The 16143-nt window shown below is 40.1% G+C and overlaps 1 protein-coding gene across 3 annotated transcripts in view; it reads left to right on the forward strand.

Annotated features, from left to right (window-relative positions):
* The first annotated feature begins 765 nt into the window (after positions 1–765).
* ABCB11 (ATP binding cassette subfamily B member 11) overlaps positions 766–16143 on the forward strand; it is a 110455-nt gene continuing 95077 nt past the window's right edge. Inside the window, exons 1-4 of one of the 3 annotated variants that reach the window (XM_008258414.4) lie at positions 766–909; positions 10268–10370; positions 11057–11078; positions 15530–15581. In XM_008258414.4, the coding sequence (XP_008256636.2) occupies positions 10295–10370; positions 11057–11078; positions 15530–15581 (150 nt within the window). In that variant the 5' untranslated portion in view covers positions 766–909; positions 10268–10294. 3 annotated transcript variants of the gene reach the window in all.

Here is a 16143-nt window from a genome sequence, read left to right on the forward strand (position 1 = left end):
AAGGCTCATCAGTAATGGTTCTCAAGCTTCAGCTTGTTGAGCCCTCATTCCAGAATGTCTGATTCAGTAGGTGTGGGGTAAGGCCCAAGAACATATATTTCTAGTGGGTAATGTTGTTGCTGTTGGTCCAGGAATCACGCTTTCAGAATTACTGTCATGTGAGATCACGCAGCTCCCCTGCTCTGCAGAAGCTGCACTGATTTCCTTGTTCCTTATCCATATCAGGTGTGCTCCTGCTCCAGGGCTTTTGCAATTGCTGTTGCTACAGACACCCATGCGCATGTTCCCTCAGTGCCCCCTTGAGCGGATTATTTAACCTCTCTTTGCTTTGCTTTCCCCAACTATAAAATGAGAATGCTGACAAGTGCACCTGGATCCCAGGCAAATTGAGAAGCCCAAATAAGGTGACACAAACAGAAGTCTTCAGCTGGGCCAGTATTCAACAAAGGCTTGGCCAAACATCAGGTGATAGTATTCAACACTGAAGATCACAGTGAGGTACACTTAGGGAAGGGTTAACTCCTGTGAGGAGAGAGGTGTAAAAAAATCAGCATTTACAGATAAAGTGGAAAGATGAACAAAAAAAAAAAAAAAAGGTAGAAAGAAGAAGAGACATGGCCGGAACACACCATGTGAGAAGCTCTATGTGTTTATTTGACATGTCTATTAATCTAATCCCTTAAAATCATTAATTTCTAATTACACAGAGCTTCATCCGATGGGCAGAGCCTGAGGTTATTGATTACTCAGACCAAGGTGCAAGGGTCACCTGTGCTTTCAGAGCTTTGAACAAAAGGCTGTTTCAGGTGGTTTTTAGGTTATCTGTTGCCAAGGAGCTCTGGGGCTTGCTCTGGAACATCAGGGGCCTGCAACCGGAGGATTTTCCATGGGTCATCTTTTAAACTGAAGGTATTTTTTTTTTGTCTTATGTTTTTAAGTAACTTTTCAAAAATAAGGTCCTAGAAAAAGAAGAGCTGGCATGGTCAGAATGACAGGCATGCTTCTCAGCCTCCTGTATTCTTGCCTGTTTTTGAAGGACAATCAGCATTTTCTGAAGCCTGTTGACAAGCTCAGAGAGTTCCCCAAGTGCACTCTGGGTTTGGGGTTATTGCTTTGAGTATGTTTGACTTTTCCTCACATGTCACTGAACTGTGCTTAGTTTGGCCTATGGGGCACTGACCTGTAAGTAAATAGATAATGTTCTCGAAAAAGTTTGACTTCTGTTCAGTGCTTTAGAATGATGAAAACTGACGTTTAAAAAGGTTGTAAAACTCCGGTTTTCCACAGTGGAACCATTGGTTTTTTCTGCTTTCTTCAAGTCTACATACACAGGTAAATGGCTTATACTTACTTAATAAATTTTGGGGCTATTCCATTTAATTCTCACTTTGTGGGACATTATGTTTCTGATTGACTAAAGGCTGGTCTCTTGTCATGCGGTAAAAAATTTTATGATAGGAACTTGCATAATATTTTAGTGATTTTGTAATATTATATACAATACTGATGATTCTTAGTTGTGGTCTTGTATATAGAAATGCTATTTTTTCCATCCATTCTTCTTAGAATAGGTGTGTGTGTTGTGTTGAGGGTGTAGTATATGTGAGTCTGTGCTGCAGATAAGTGAATGAATTAAATAATCTGCTCAAAGGAAAAATACCAGTGAGCTTTGTTAAAAAAAAAAAAAAAAAACTCACACACTTGGTTTTGTGAAAGCACACTTTTGTTTGCACTAATAATCAAGAAGTCTCAATTCTTTTGCCATATCAGTAGCCAGTTGCTAGAGTTGACCCCAGGCTTTGGTGACAGCAAGACCATCCAGAGGTTGGTACCTAACAGCCATGGTATAATGGCTGGTGGTGAGCACTAACCTTTCATACTCTGAGGTCTTTGATTTGCACCCAGGGTGTCTTGTAGAACCCTGTGTGTCTCCCGGTTTTGACTGTCTCAAGCCTCCTTGTGGTGCTGCTCATTCAGTCCCCTTTCTGAAGTCTGTCAGTGTCCCAGACTTTCTTACGTGACCCATTCAGGTATTGGTCCGTTCCTCTTCTTTCTCTTCCCCAGCAGTGGTCATTAATGCTCTGAAGCTAAAACCTTTGATATGTCTGGTTTAGGAGATTGTCCTCCAATGTGTGTTTCTGTGTAGATAAGATTACAAATTATCAAAAGAAAACTTCAACCTTGGATAGGTCAACAGAGTGACACGTGATGGGCAGGTTATAGACCACATGTCATTTATAGAGGAGGACACTGGTGTTGGCATGAGCAATTAAGACTTCTTTGGCCACCCAATTCTAGCATTAAAAAGTCTGCACAAGTGCTTAGAGACCTCAAATTCTTTTTAATTCCTGGGTTCCCTTAAATTTATTGGAAAACAGATTTTTCTGAAAGGCCTTAAAAATTCTCAATTTGTTGCAGAAGACAATATGTGGAAGTTAAAATAATTTAATATGTAAAAATGCAGAATAAAAAGGAAATAATATTGAATCTTATTTTCAGTTCTGAATTCTCTTGTTTTGTTGTAAATTGTTAAGAAATTTTGATTAAAACTTCCTGCAATATGTGATACCCAGATCAAATTAACTTAGGTGCTAACAAAGTATAGATAATGTGACATTTGTTTGTGTTGATGGGAGAAAATAATATGATTAAACACCATGGCACTATGAGACCAAAGGAAATACCAAGTACTAAAACAAATGTTTTTGTCACTAAGAACTAGTTTCTCGTGATATTTGTGGGGTTTCAGAAACAAGCAGAGATATTTTCCAGCATTTGCTCTGTGTTCCATCTAACAACAGGGGTTTAGCCAGTGGGGGGAGATGCTGTCTAATGATGTATGAGTTTCTTTCTTCATTTACGATGATATGAGAAACAATTCATCTAACATCCAATTCTGAAAACATGATGTGCTCTGTAAAAAGATCACAAGTAAAGCCATTGTTTGTTTTTTTCTAGTAATTTTGGCTTTGCATTGCACTTTCCCAAACTTAGTGTTATAAAATTCCTGGTGATTTTGTGAATGCTTGCAAGTAACTAATATTTTCAATGCAATGGCCTTCAAAGGGCATACTCTGGATAGCACACATCTTTTAAGTACAGCTTCTTGGTGTGTTAAAAGGAAAAAGAAGTCTACAAGATTTCAAGCAATCCATCTGACCCAAGAACAAAAACAAGAAAAGAACAGCCTCTTGCATTGTGTGGTTGGCTTGGTATTATAGCTAAGTGATATTCTTACTCCCTGTTAGATGTAACAATCTCACAGAATACAGCCTCAGACAAAGTTACTCTGAGATCATAATGGAATGGCACAACATAGGGCCAGTTCCAAATTTTGTTTAAGCATAGAAAAAGCAAGATCGGGACTAGCGCTGTGGCATAATGCGTTAAGCCACTGCCTTCGGCACCAGCATCCCATATGGGCGCCGGTTCAAGTGCTGGCTGTTCCACTTCTGATCTGGCTCCCTGCTAATGAGCCTGGGAAAGCAGCAGCCGATGGCCCAAGTATTTGGGCCCCTGTACCCATCCATGTAGGAGACCTGAAAGAAGCTACTGGCTCCTAGTTTCATATCGGCCTAGCTCTGGCTATTGCAATCATTTGGGAAGTGAACCAGCAGAAGAAAGAAAGAAAAAGCAACATCACTGTGCAACCACAAAATACCATACACCAGTGATGGCTATTTCTTTACCCAATTATAAAGTTGCTCCAGCTTCCTGACAGCATCCAATCTAGAGCAGCTTCTCACTTCCTTAGACCCTTCCCCAAATCACCTATTTGGAGCCGGGTGCAGTAATAAGTTCTTTGTAATGCCTTCTTCCTGAGACACCCCATGGACCACCATGGTGTGTCCTCTCTTGCTGCCATGAGCAATAAGCCCATTTTGTTTAATGCAGCATTGTTCCTGGTAGTCTTTGACCATGTTGCAGGGATAGTAAGCTAGGCCTTGTATGAGCTGGCTTTTAGAACATTACTTTTTCATGGTGAAAAAGAGATCACGAAAGTCATGTGTAAGGGCATTCAGAAAGGAGCAAACCTGAATTAATGAAACCTAGTGTATGAAGTCCCCAAGGGGGCACAGAGGGAAAGCAAAAAGTAGTTTGTGGGTCCACAGTCCATTGGTCTTTATGAAGTGCACTTTGTTGCAAATGAGCCCCAAAAGCAGAGTCCGGGAGAGGCAACACAGCTGAGTCAGAGCTTGAAGGGCAAAGAGAACAAAAGGAACCAAGGGAACATAGTAGCTGCCTACTGCTTGTGCCAGTCACTTCCAAGATGCAGTGTCGTTCCGTTTTCATACCAATCCCGCAAGGGGATTTTAGCACCATGATTGCCACTCTCTGACGTGAGACGTGGAGAAATCAGAACTGAGGAGGAGAAGTGAAAAAACATATCCCATGATGGGGCTCCCCCTTCCCTCCAATTCCAGATTCCTGCTAATGCATACCCTGGAGGCAGGAAGTGATGGCTCAAGTGCTTGGTTCCCTGCTACCCCTGTGGAAGACTCAGGTTAAATTCCTGGCTTTTGGCTTTGACCCAGCTTGTGGGCATTTGGGGAGTAAGGCCAGTGGATGAGAACTCTTTGCCTGCCTTGCCCATTGTTTTTCTCTCTCTGCCTCTTAAAAACAAAAACCAAAAACAAAACAAACAAAAATAAACATGGAAAACATACAAATCCAAAAACATAGAATGAAGCAGCAGGCTACATCAGGATTAATGAGATGCCAGTGAGTGGTTATGGTACTCACAGTTGATCATGAAACAAAATGTATTCATTGGGTTTGCTAAATTAAAATTAAAAATAGATATTGATTTTTATAGAATACTTTTTCTGCATCTATCAAAATGGTAAACTCCTTTTTACCTTAGATAATTATTGTGTTCCAAGAATCAACACAGCTTCATTATGTATTTATTTCATAAATTGTTTAATTATATTTAACATCTTATTTAGCATTTTAAAATATGTTTTCCGCCGGCGCCATGGCTCAATAGGCTAATCCTCTGCCTTGCAGCGCTGGCACACCGGGTTCTAGTCCTGGTAGGGGTGCCGGATTCTGTCCCGGTTGCCCCTCTACCATGCCAGCTCTCTGCTATGGCCCGGGAGGGCAGTGGAGGATGACCCAAGTGCTTGGGCCCTGCACCCACATGGGAGACCAGGAGAAGCACCTGGCTCCTGGCTTCGGATCAGCCCGGTGAACCGGCCATGGCAGCCATTGGAGGGTGAACCAATGGCAAAAGGAAGACTTTTCTCTCTGTCTCTCTCTCTCTCACTGTCCACTCTGCCTGTCAAAAATAAATAAATAAATAATTAAATGATAAATAAAAAATATGTTTTCTAATACAAAAGTATTTTAATAGTTTGTGAAATATAGTTATAGAATTCTCTAAATATTACCTATAAAATTAGTTTCTCATTTGAAATTATTCTATTAAAACACAAATAACACATTGACAATAACCCTTGTAGTCCAAGAATATCCCCCATCAATACTATAAAAATCAAACACATAAAAATCCTACAGATATTATTTAGATATTTAAACCAAACTATGATCATAGTAAACAAATTCAGTGATCAAGTACAATACATTAGAATTGTGGCTTAGAGACAGTAAGAACACAATTATAGGTGCAGTTTCACCAATTTTCATAAATCTTCTAGTATAGCCTCCCTAGCACTGTCTTTGTGAACCCATTCCATATAGTGTAGCACACATCATACTGAAGACTACTTCCCTTCATTACTTAGCTGTTTTTTTTTTAAACTTTTATTTAATAAATATAAATTTCCAAAGTACAGCTTATGGATTACAATGGCTTTTCCCCCACATAACTTCCCTCCCACCTGCAACCCTCCCCTTTCCCACTCCCTCTCCCATTCCATTCACATCAAGATTCATTTTCAATTATCTTTATATACAGAAGATCAATTTAGCATATATTAAGTAAAGATTTCAACAGTTTGCACCCACACAGAAACACAAAGTATAAAGTACTGTTTGAGTACTAGTTATACCGTTTTAAAAAGGTTTAAAAGTGATTTTAAGCCTACTTTTTTCTTTCCTTTAACATCTTGGTTTTGATGTCAAAATTACACTTCCTTTATAAAATAAGTTAGGCAACTTTTCCTAGTTTTCTCTTTACCAAAACCATTTATGTGATATTAGAATTACCTATTATTTGGAGTTTGGTTAAAATTTGCTTGTAATATTTTTCTTGCTTCATTGTTTGTTGGGATTAGAAGCTTTTGAACATTGAGTCAATGTTCTTAATAGGCATTTACTTTTAAGTTTCCTATTTCTTTCAGAATGGATTTTGATAATTCATGTTGTTTCAAAAAATTACTCTTATCCTGTTTTTCAGATTTATTACCACAAAGTTATTCATAGTATTGCTTATGATTTTAAAGTTTTCTGTTTGTTATGTTACCCTTTTCATTATCCGTTAATATTTACTTGTGATTTGGCCGGCGCCGCGGCTCACTAGGCTAATCCTCCGCCTAGCGGCGCCGGCACACCGGGTTCTAGTCCCGGTCGGGGCACCGGATTCTGTCCCGGTTGTCCCTCTTCCAGGCCAGCCCTCTGCTGTGGCCAGGGAGTGCAGTGGAGGATGGCCCAGGTGCTTGGGCCCTGCACCCCATGGGAGACCAGGAAAAGCACCTGGCTCCTGGCTCCTGGCTCCTGCCATCGGATCAGCGCAGTGTGCCGGCTGCAGCACGCTGGCCGCGGCGGCCATTGGAGGGTGAACCAATGGCAAAGGAAGACCTTTCTCTCTGTCTCTCTCTCTCACTGTCCACTCTGCCTGTCAAAAAAAAAAAAAATTTACTTGTGATTTATATCTCTTTTCTTCATCAGTCTTGTTGAGTTTTATCTATTTTTTAATATTTCAAGAACTAGCTTTTGAATTAGTCTATCATTTCTATGTTTTTCATTTTATTTTGTTTTATATCTTATTAATCTTTTTTGCAGTTTCTTGATTAGAATGTAAATCATGTATCAATTTTTTAAAAACCAAAATGTATTCATGCTTACAAATAAACCTTGAAGTATCTTTTTAACTCCATCATGCAAATTTTTATTGACATTATGTTTTCAATATTCTCTAACTTCTGTTGTGATTTCACCTTTAATCCTTATTATTTTCATATGTATCTTAAAGTTGTTAATGCACAGTTTTACTGAATGTTTTACTCATGTTTATTTATTTTTGTTTAATTGCATTGTCTCAGAATATATGCTCTTTAGAATAAGAGTGAGTTATTTGTAGAAATATATAGTTAGGGCCAGCGCCGCAGCTCAATAGGCTAATCCTCCACCTGCGGCGCCAGCACACCGGGTTCTAGTCCCGGTCGGGGCGCCAGATTCTGTCCTGGTTGCCCCTCTTCCAGGCCAGCTCTCTGCTGTGGCCCAGGAGTGCAGTGGAGGATGGCCCAAGTACTTGGGCCCTGCACCCCATGGGAGACCAGGAGAAGCACCTGGCTCATTGCTTTGGATCAGTGCAATGGCCGGCCACAGTGGCCATTGGAGGGTGAACCAATGGTAAAGGAAGACCTTCCCCTCTGTCTCTCTCTCTCTCTCTCACTGTCCACTCTGCCTGTCAAAAAAAAAAAAAAAAGGAAATATATAGCTAGTTGTATATAAAAATTAAAATTTTTGGTGGTTTTTTAATGGCCAAATTTTATAAATATGTCAAATGTAATCTTTAAAATGTATGTCTTGAATAAAAATTTGTAGAAGCCAAATGTAATCTTTAAAATGTATTTCTTGAATAAATAAAAAATTTATATGTCTTGGTTGCAGTTTTCGTTATAGGTATTAAGTAAAATTACTGATTGTACTTTTCAACGATGTTATCTGTATTTTCTAATTTTCTGATTTCTAACAATGATGGCTTTAAATCTCCTATTGCACTTGCAGGTTGTGTTGTTGTGTTCGACTGTTAATTATATACAATCCAATAATTAAGTGGTTTGTCTTCTTGTTGGGTTGGACCTTTAATTATTATATGTCCCTCTTTATCTCCATTATTGCTTTGAAAATAAGTTATACTTTTTCTGACATTAATGTACCAACTTTGAGAAATCAGTATTTACATGATATATCCTTTAAAATTGTTTATTTGGGCAGAGAGAGAGAGAAACAGACCTAGCTCTCATCTGTTGATTCATGCTCCAATTGCCTGCGAAGACCAGGCCTAAGCTGGGCTGGGGCCAGAGCTGGGAGCCAGGAATGCAATCCAGGTTTCCCATGTGGTTGGCAGGAGCCCATTTTCTCAAGCCCTCACTACTGCCTCCCAGAGTCTGCAGTAGCAGGAAGCTGGAGTTGGCAGCCAGAGTCAGGCATCATCACCTAGGTGCTCTGATGTCGGACTTGGGCATCTTCATCGCAAGATTGTCCACTACTTTTTTGAAAGTCGGAGTTATACAGAGAGAGGAGAGGCAGAGAGAGAGGTCTTCCATCCAATGGTTCACTCCCCAATTGGCTACAACAGCTGGAGCCGTGCCAATCTGAAGCCAGGAGCCAGGAACTTCTTCCAGGTTTCCCACGCAGGTGCAGGGGCCCAAGGACTTGGGCCATCTTCCACTGCTTTCCCAGGCCATAGCAGAGAGCTGGATTGGAAGTGGAGCAGCCGGGTCTCAAACCGGCGCCCATATGAGATGCCGGCACTTCAGGCCAGGGTGTTAACCTGCTGCACCACAGTGCCGACCCCCTGAATGTCCACTTCTGATATATTCCTTTTACCTGTTAATTTTCACTCATTTTTTGTGATTTTATACTAGACCTTTTATAATCATTATAAATTTGGATCTTTAAGAATTTAGAGGTTGGTGCTGTGGCACAATGAGTTAAAGCCATGGCCTGTGGCATCAGCATCCCATATGGGTCCTGGCTGCTCCATTTCCAATCCATCTCTCTGCTAATGTACCTAGAAAAGCAGTGGAAGATGACCCAAATCCTTGGTCCCCTGCACCCACATAGGAGACCCAGAAAAATCTCCTGGCTTTGGCACAAGCCATTGTGGTCTTTTGGGGAGTGAACCAACAGATGGAAGGTCTTTCTCTGTAACTCTCTGCCTTTCAACTAAATAAATAAATCTTAAAAAAATCATTCACATGACCTTTTTTTTTTAATAGCTTGCTAGAAATACAATTCATATATGGTAAAGTTCACCTGTTTACAGTTTACAGCTCATGGAGGCAGCATTGTGTATAGTGGGTTAAGCCACTGTTTACAAACCTGGCATCCCATATCTGAATGACAGTTTGAGTTCCAGTTGAACTATTTTTGATCCAGCTCTCTGCTAATGTGCCAGGAAAAGGCAGCAGCAGATGGTCTGAGTACTTGGACCCCTGCCACCCATTTGGGAAACCAGGATGGAGTTCCTGGCTCCTGGCTTTGGCCTGGCTCAGCCTGGGCTATTGTAGCCTTTTGGGGAGTGAACCAATAACTGGAAGATCTCTCTTTCTTTCTCTCCTTCTCTCTCTCTCTCTCTCTCTCTCTCTCTCTCTCTGTCACTATGCCTTTCAAATAAATAAATTAGCATTCCTTTTTTTTTTCCGAAAACATACAATTCAATGATGTTTTAGAATATTGGCAGAGTTGTGCAGTCATTACCACAATCCAAATTTAGAATTCAGTCACTGCTCATCCCCCTATCCCTACTCAAAGCTATCCCAGCCCCAGGCAACCAGTTACTGAATCATACTGCATCTTAAAAAATATAGTTAGCCATTGTTGCTGTATTTTTGAAGCAGAAAAAGTTAGTAAAACATGGACTTTGTGTCGAATCTGAAGCCTGTGTCCTGAAGTCCAAGTTGTTTTTCTACTGTCAGTAAGACTAACCTCAACTCTGTAGACATGGACATTTAATTCACAGAATGTCCCTCCTCTGTGCTCCTGGTTCTAGTTGAATGCACTTTGCCTTCTGCTGAATTTACAAAGGAGCACTGAAGCCTACGCAGCAGTCTTTGAGTTTCATCTGTCAATAGACACTGACTCAAGAAGCAGATAAAGTATAAATAAGCAGAAAGAACAAATAAATTAGAAACAACCAGTCCATCCACCAACTGGAGCAAACCATTCTTTTCAGTAGTTTAGATTTATCTTTCTTCATAAGTAGGCTCAATTATGGAGTTATTAAATAATTAGAAAGCAGCTTTCATCTAATATTGATTAATAAAGGTAATTTATTGAGCCACATTGTTTTCTCCTTTGTCTACTTTGATTAAGAAAAAGAGATAAGAATTTCAATGATTATTTTATTTTGTAGGGTTGTTGGCCGCAGATTGCAGTTACCATGTCCGATTCAGTAATTCTTCGTAGCGTGAAGAAATTTGGAGAGGAGAATCATGGTTTTGAATCAGATGGATCATGTAAGTGTTCTTTGTCTGTCACTGTCTCTTGTGCAAAGAGAGGTAGGAACAAATGAACCACAAGCCAGTGAAATTTCAAGGAGCTATCCTTTAATGCCTCTTTATTCTTACTTAAATAAACTAAAATGCCAGGAGACCCAGAAAGTGACAAAGTACCTTAGGGTACTGGCCTTATGACCCTGAATCCTGACTTGCATCTCCTACTCTCCATCTGTTCTGACCTGTGCTAGAGAAGACAGCACGGTGCTTAATTCTGTGGCTTCTACCAGTATGAAAGAGTCAATGACATCTTACTGTCCAGTTAATTTGTCATCTATATTTTAAATAGGTAAATTCTGATCTTTTTATTATGATTTTAAAAATTAAATTATATTCAACTAATTTAAAAAAATTGTCTTCATTTGATATATTTTATGTTCTGGAAAAAAGTCTAGAAATGTAGTCAAAGGAGCAGTTCTGAACCTGAAAGATTATCCTTTTCTATAATATAGAGATAGTATGTATATGTATGTGTATGTGTATGGAGAGGGGAAGGGGATGAAAGGCAAAAAACCCAAATCATTTTGTAATGGTCTATGAATAAAAATAATTTAAGAAGAATATTTTCCCAGAGAAAAAATTGTTAATGACTATGTTACATTTTATCTTATTACTAACTGCTTTCTGCATTGTTTTCATCCTGACAGATAATAATGAAAAAAAATCAAGGTAAGTGACTATTTCAATAATACAGTGCCTTTTCCTGAATAACTCCATAGTGTTCTTTTTTAACTTTTATTTAATTAATATAAATTTCCAAAGTACAGCTTATGGATTACAATGGCTCCCCCCCCATAACTTCCCTCCCACCTGCAACCCTTCCCTTTCCCTCTCCCTCCCCCCTTCCATTCACATCAAGATTCATTTTCAATTCTCTTTATATACAGATTTTAACAGTTTGCACAAACAGAAACACAAAGTATAAAGTACTGTTTGAGTACTAGTTATACCGTTAATTCACATAGTACAGCACATTAAGGACAGAGATCCTACATAGGAAGTAAGTGCACAGTGACTCCTGTTGTTGATTTAACAATTGACACTCTTGTTTATGGCATCAGTAATCACCCTAGGCTCTTGTCATGAGTTGCCAAGCTATGGAAGCCTCTTGAGTTTGCCAACTCCGATCTTATTTAGACAAGGCCATAGTCAAAGTGGAAGTTCTCTCCTCCCTTCAGAGAAAGGTACCTCCTTCTTTGATGACCTGTTCTTTCCACTGGGATCTCACTCACAGAGATCTTTCATTTAGGTTTTCTCCCCCCCCCCCCCCCCCGAGAGTGTCTTGGCTTTCCATGCCTGAAATACTCTAATGGGCTCTTCAGCCAGATCCAAATGCCTTAAGGGCTGATTCTGAGGCCAGAGTGCTATTTAGGACATCTGCCATTCTATGAGTCTGCTGTGTATCCTGCTTCCCATGTTGGATCGTTCTCTCCCTTTTTGATTCTATCAGTTAGTATTAGCAGACACTAGTCTTGTTTGTGTGATCCCTTTGACTCTTAGACCTATCAGTGTGATCAATTGTGAACTGAAATTGATCACTTGGACTAGTGAGATGGCATTGGTACATGCCACCTTGATGGGATTGTATTGGAATCCCCTGGCACGTTTCTAACTCCACCATTTGGGGCAAGTCCGATTGAGCATGTCCCAAATTATACATCTCCTCCCTCTGTTATTCCCACTCTTAGATTTAACAGGGATCACTTTTCAGTTAAATTTACACACCTAAGAATAATTGTGTGTTAATTACAAAGTTCAACCAATAGTAATAGAACAAAAAAAAAAATACTAAAAGGGATAAAGTATTACATTGTACATCAACAGTCAGGACAAGAGCTGATCAAGTCACTGTTTCTCATAATGTCCATTTCACTTCAACAGGTTTCCTTTTAGGTGCTCGGTTAGTTGTCACCAATTAGGGAGAACATATGATATTTGTTTGTCCCTTTGGTACTGGCTTAATTCACTCAGCATGATGTTTTCCAGATTCCTCCATTTTGTTGCAAATGACCAGATTTCATTTTTTTTACTGCTGTATAGCACAAAACAGAAAATTTTCACGCACATTGTACTTCCTATAAGGTAGTATATATAATACATCCTTTTTCTCTGTAAAAAGTTACTGTAATTTTGATTTTAGAAACTTCTGGAATATTCCATGTGAGGTCCAAATTTCCCCTATGTGTCCAGGAACACCACAGAATTTCTGACCTAAGTAGGTAAAGCAAAATACAGTATCAAGTATGATTTCATGGGCACATGGGAGATCCTCAAACCCCACTGGCAAATAGTATAAACCTAACATTTTAGTTTTTAGATATTTCTCTTTAGCTTAAGAGTTTAAATTCTCATATAAAACAAAAGCCAGCCAATCACATTTTGGAATGATGGCAGGATTTTATGGAGTCTAATTTAGAAGAGAGAAAGGAGACCCCAAATGAATTCTTGACATGGAGATGGTAGAAAGGAATGTAGACATTTAAGAAATTTTAAGTAATCCTGGCAGAGGGAGGTTGTGCGAGTGGTTAGGTTAGCTCTGGGCTAGTCATGGGAAGGTCAGCCTGGGGCTTGAGAGCTACTTTTCTCATGGGTTGGGAAAGAGGAAATGAGTATGGGTACAAATGAACAGCAATGAGAGGATGATTGCAGAAGCTGAGTTAGTTCTTTTGCTTTTAGAGGAGGTGAATATAGAATGGGAAGATCACCTCCAAGGAGAATGGGTCAGCTGTAGAGGGCTGACCTACAGCCTTGCTGGTCCAGCTGGAGAGCACACATTTCATTGATTCACTTCATAATGTTAACTCAGTGCCCTCTAGGTACAGACACTTTTATAGGGGCTGAGTACATAAAAAAGAACAAGATGGGCAAAAAATTTCTGCCCTTTAGGAAGGCATTTAGTGAAAGACATATAACAAACATCAAAAACAGAATAAAACAGATAGCATAGTAACTAAAGATAATCTACCAATTTCTTTCTAAGAAGAAAATAAACACAGGATTAGAGATAGGAAATAGTGTGTGGGAGGTGAGAGGGTTGAAAATTTAATGCTTAAATTTGTTTCGGTGATCTCTTAGGGAAACAGTGAAGGAGGTGAGGGAGAAGAGAATCTGAAGAAAGAGCCTGCTGGGTGAGGGAGTAGCAGGCGCCAACGTGCAGAGTTGGCAGTATATCAGACATGCACAGGAGACCTGAGTGTTGAGAACCAGAAGTGAGGAGGAGACAAGGTCACTGAGCTAACAGGGCCAGACTCTGGGGGCCTGTTGACCACATCTCAGCATAGTCTTGGGACACCATCCCAAGTTGGAGGGGAAGCTTAGTTTTAGGTACTTCATGTGTTGCAGGAAAACCAGTGAGATGAGTCTGGGTTCTTGTCCTGGTGTCAATGACAATTTATAAGACTAAACACAATAGTGAGAGTAGAAGAAGTAATGTTTTATTTAAATACTAGAAAGACTCCAAACAAATGGTAGAAACAAACCAAGCTGCCGAGGTCTTGTGGTGTAGGGCTATTTGTATGTCCTTACCACGTTAGCTCCGAGGAACAAAGGTAATGGTTATACATTAGTTACTGTGAAGGTCAGGGAAAATCTTAATGGAGCCCTTTCTTTTAAAAAAAAAATTAAAAATATATTTCAAAGGCATAGACACAGAGGAGGGAAGGTGGCGGGGGGAGAGAGAGAGAGACAGACAGATAGACAGAGACAGAGAAAGGAGAGATTTTCCATCTGCTGGTTCACTCCCCAAATGGCTGCCAAGGCCAGGGCTGGGCCTTGCTGAAGCCAGGAGCCAGGAGCTTCATCCAGGTTTCTCATATGGTGCAGGGGCCCACTTGAGCCATCTTCTGCTGCTTTCCCAGGTGCATTAGCAGAGTGCTGGATGGGAAGTGGAGCAGCTGGGACTCAAACTGGCACTCATGTGGGATGCCAGCACTGCAGGCAGAGGCTTAGCCTTCTACGCCACAACAGTGGCCTCCATGGAGCCCTTTCTAACTTGTTTTAGCTAAACCTAGATCTTGTCATTGATAAATATTTGTTACGAGGGGTTTCCACCCTGTTTTGTTTATACATGCTGGCGAGAAGCTGTGGGATGGCGTTAGTCTGAACTGCTTTTGGTCCCAAGCTCCCTTGCTTGTACTAGTGTCAGTTTACATGGAGGTGAGGCTGTCCCTGGCAGGCCCAGGTGCAAACAGCTGGATGGATGGAGAGATGGAATTTCCAAGATGGATCTGGGGAAAAGGAGAGAGTGTGATGGTGAGAGTGTGATTCAGATGCCAGGCCATGGGGTCTGAGGTGCACAGGGAAGGAAGCAAACTCTTGAGAGAGTTTAGTGACTGTGAGTAACCAAAGGATTTAAGAAACTTCGGGTCTCAATTGAGGTTAACAAATAGTTGTGGAAGGAGGAAGGAAATGAGGAAAAAAGATGTGTGGGCAGCCACAGTGCCAGTTAAATAGGTGCAGTTAAATAGTGCAGTTAAATAGGTCAGAGATATAGCTGTTCCTGGTGGTAGCAGGGTCTACAGTGTATCTGTCTGTGGAATGGGTGACTCAGGTAAAGTAAGATCCCTGAAGTTGTGGGAAGAAGGCAGGGAGTAAAGAGAAGTTAAGCACAGCTTTAGGAGAAACAAAATGAGTAACAATATGGAGGAAATACAATTTTATGGGAATTATGGGAGTGTTCTTAAATTTTTTCCTTGTATCAGCACTACTTAATCTGCTTGTCAAATTTTTAAAAATTTTCAAAATTTTAAGAAATACATTTAAAAATATTATTCAGAAGCCTTCAGTTTCCCCATAAGGGAAAGTAGGCACAAATAAGTCAGCAGTCATGGCTAAGGGCAGATAGCTATTTGTTGGAACAGCTGGGAATACATACAACTTTTTACTTTCTCACATCTCTCAAAAAAAAAAAAAAAACAAAACACCTCAGCAGATCTCTTCTGAGCATGAGATGCAGCTCTACTGTAATCTGAGTTTTTAAGATACCGGTTTTGGCCAGAATTTCCCAGCCAGTGAGGATTTTCCTTTTTACTAAAGAATGAGTCATGAAAGTACCACCTGGGGGAGAATTTCTCATTGCTTTGGAAAGTCTGGTCCTTAAATCTCTATGCTTCCCTCCTCAGGTTACAAGATAAGAAGAAAAGTGACAGCATTCGAATTGGCTTCTTTCAGTTGGTAATAAAATTGTGCTGATTTTTGGCATGGATTTTGTGATTGTTGAATTATTCAGGCCATGGAGGAAGTGTTAAATCTTTAGTCATCTTGGCAAGTTTTCAACTACAGTGATCACCTTTTCAGTCATAAGTCTTACCTATGTGATAACATGCTGAATGATGGTTGGAAACATGTTGCTGATTAAACACACAAATCCTGACTAATAGATCAAAAAAATATGGAAAATAATCACTAAACACATAATTGTCATTTTTAAAATGGATTTAATCTATTTGAGAGAGAGAGCGAGATGGAGAGACACGGAAACAGAGACAGAGAGATCCCTTCTGCTGGTTCATTCCCCAAATGTCAAGTAATGTCAAGCAATGACCAGGGTTGGGTGGGGCCCAAGTGGAAGCCAAGCTCTGTCTAGATCTCCCACACCAGTGGCAGGGACCCAGTTACTTGAGCCGTTACCGCTGCCTCCCAGGGTTGACATTACTTGAAGCTAGAGTCAAGAGCCACAAGTGGATATTGAAAAATCAGATATAGGACACAGATGTCTTAACTACTAGACTAAATG

This window comes from Oryctolagus cuniculus, chromosome 3, assembly GCF_964237555.1.
Source record: "Oryctolagus cuniculus chromosome 3, mOryCun1.1, whole genome shotgun sequence".
NCBI lineage: Eukaryota > Metazoa > Chordata > Mammalia > Lagomorpha > Leporidae > Oryctolagus > Oryctolagus cuniculus.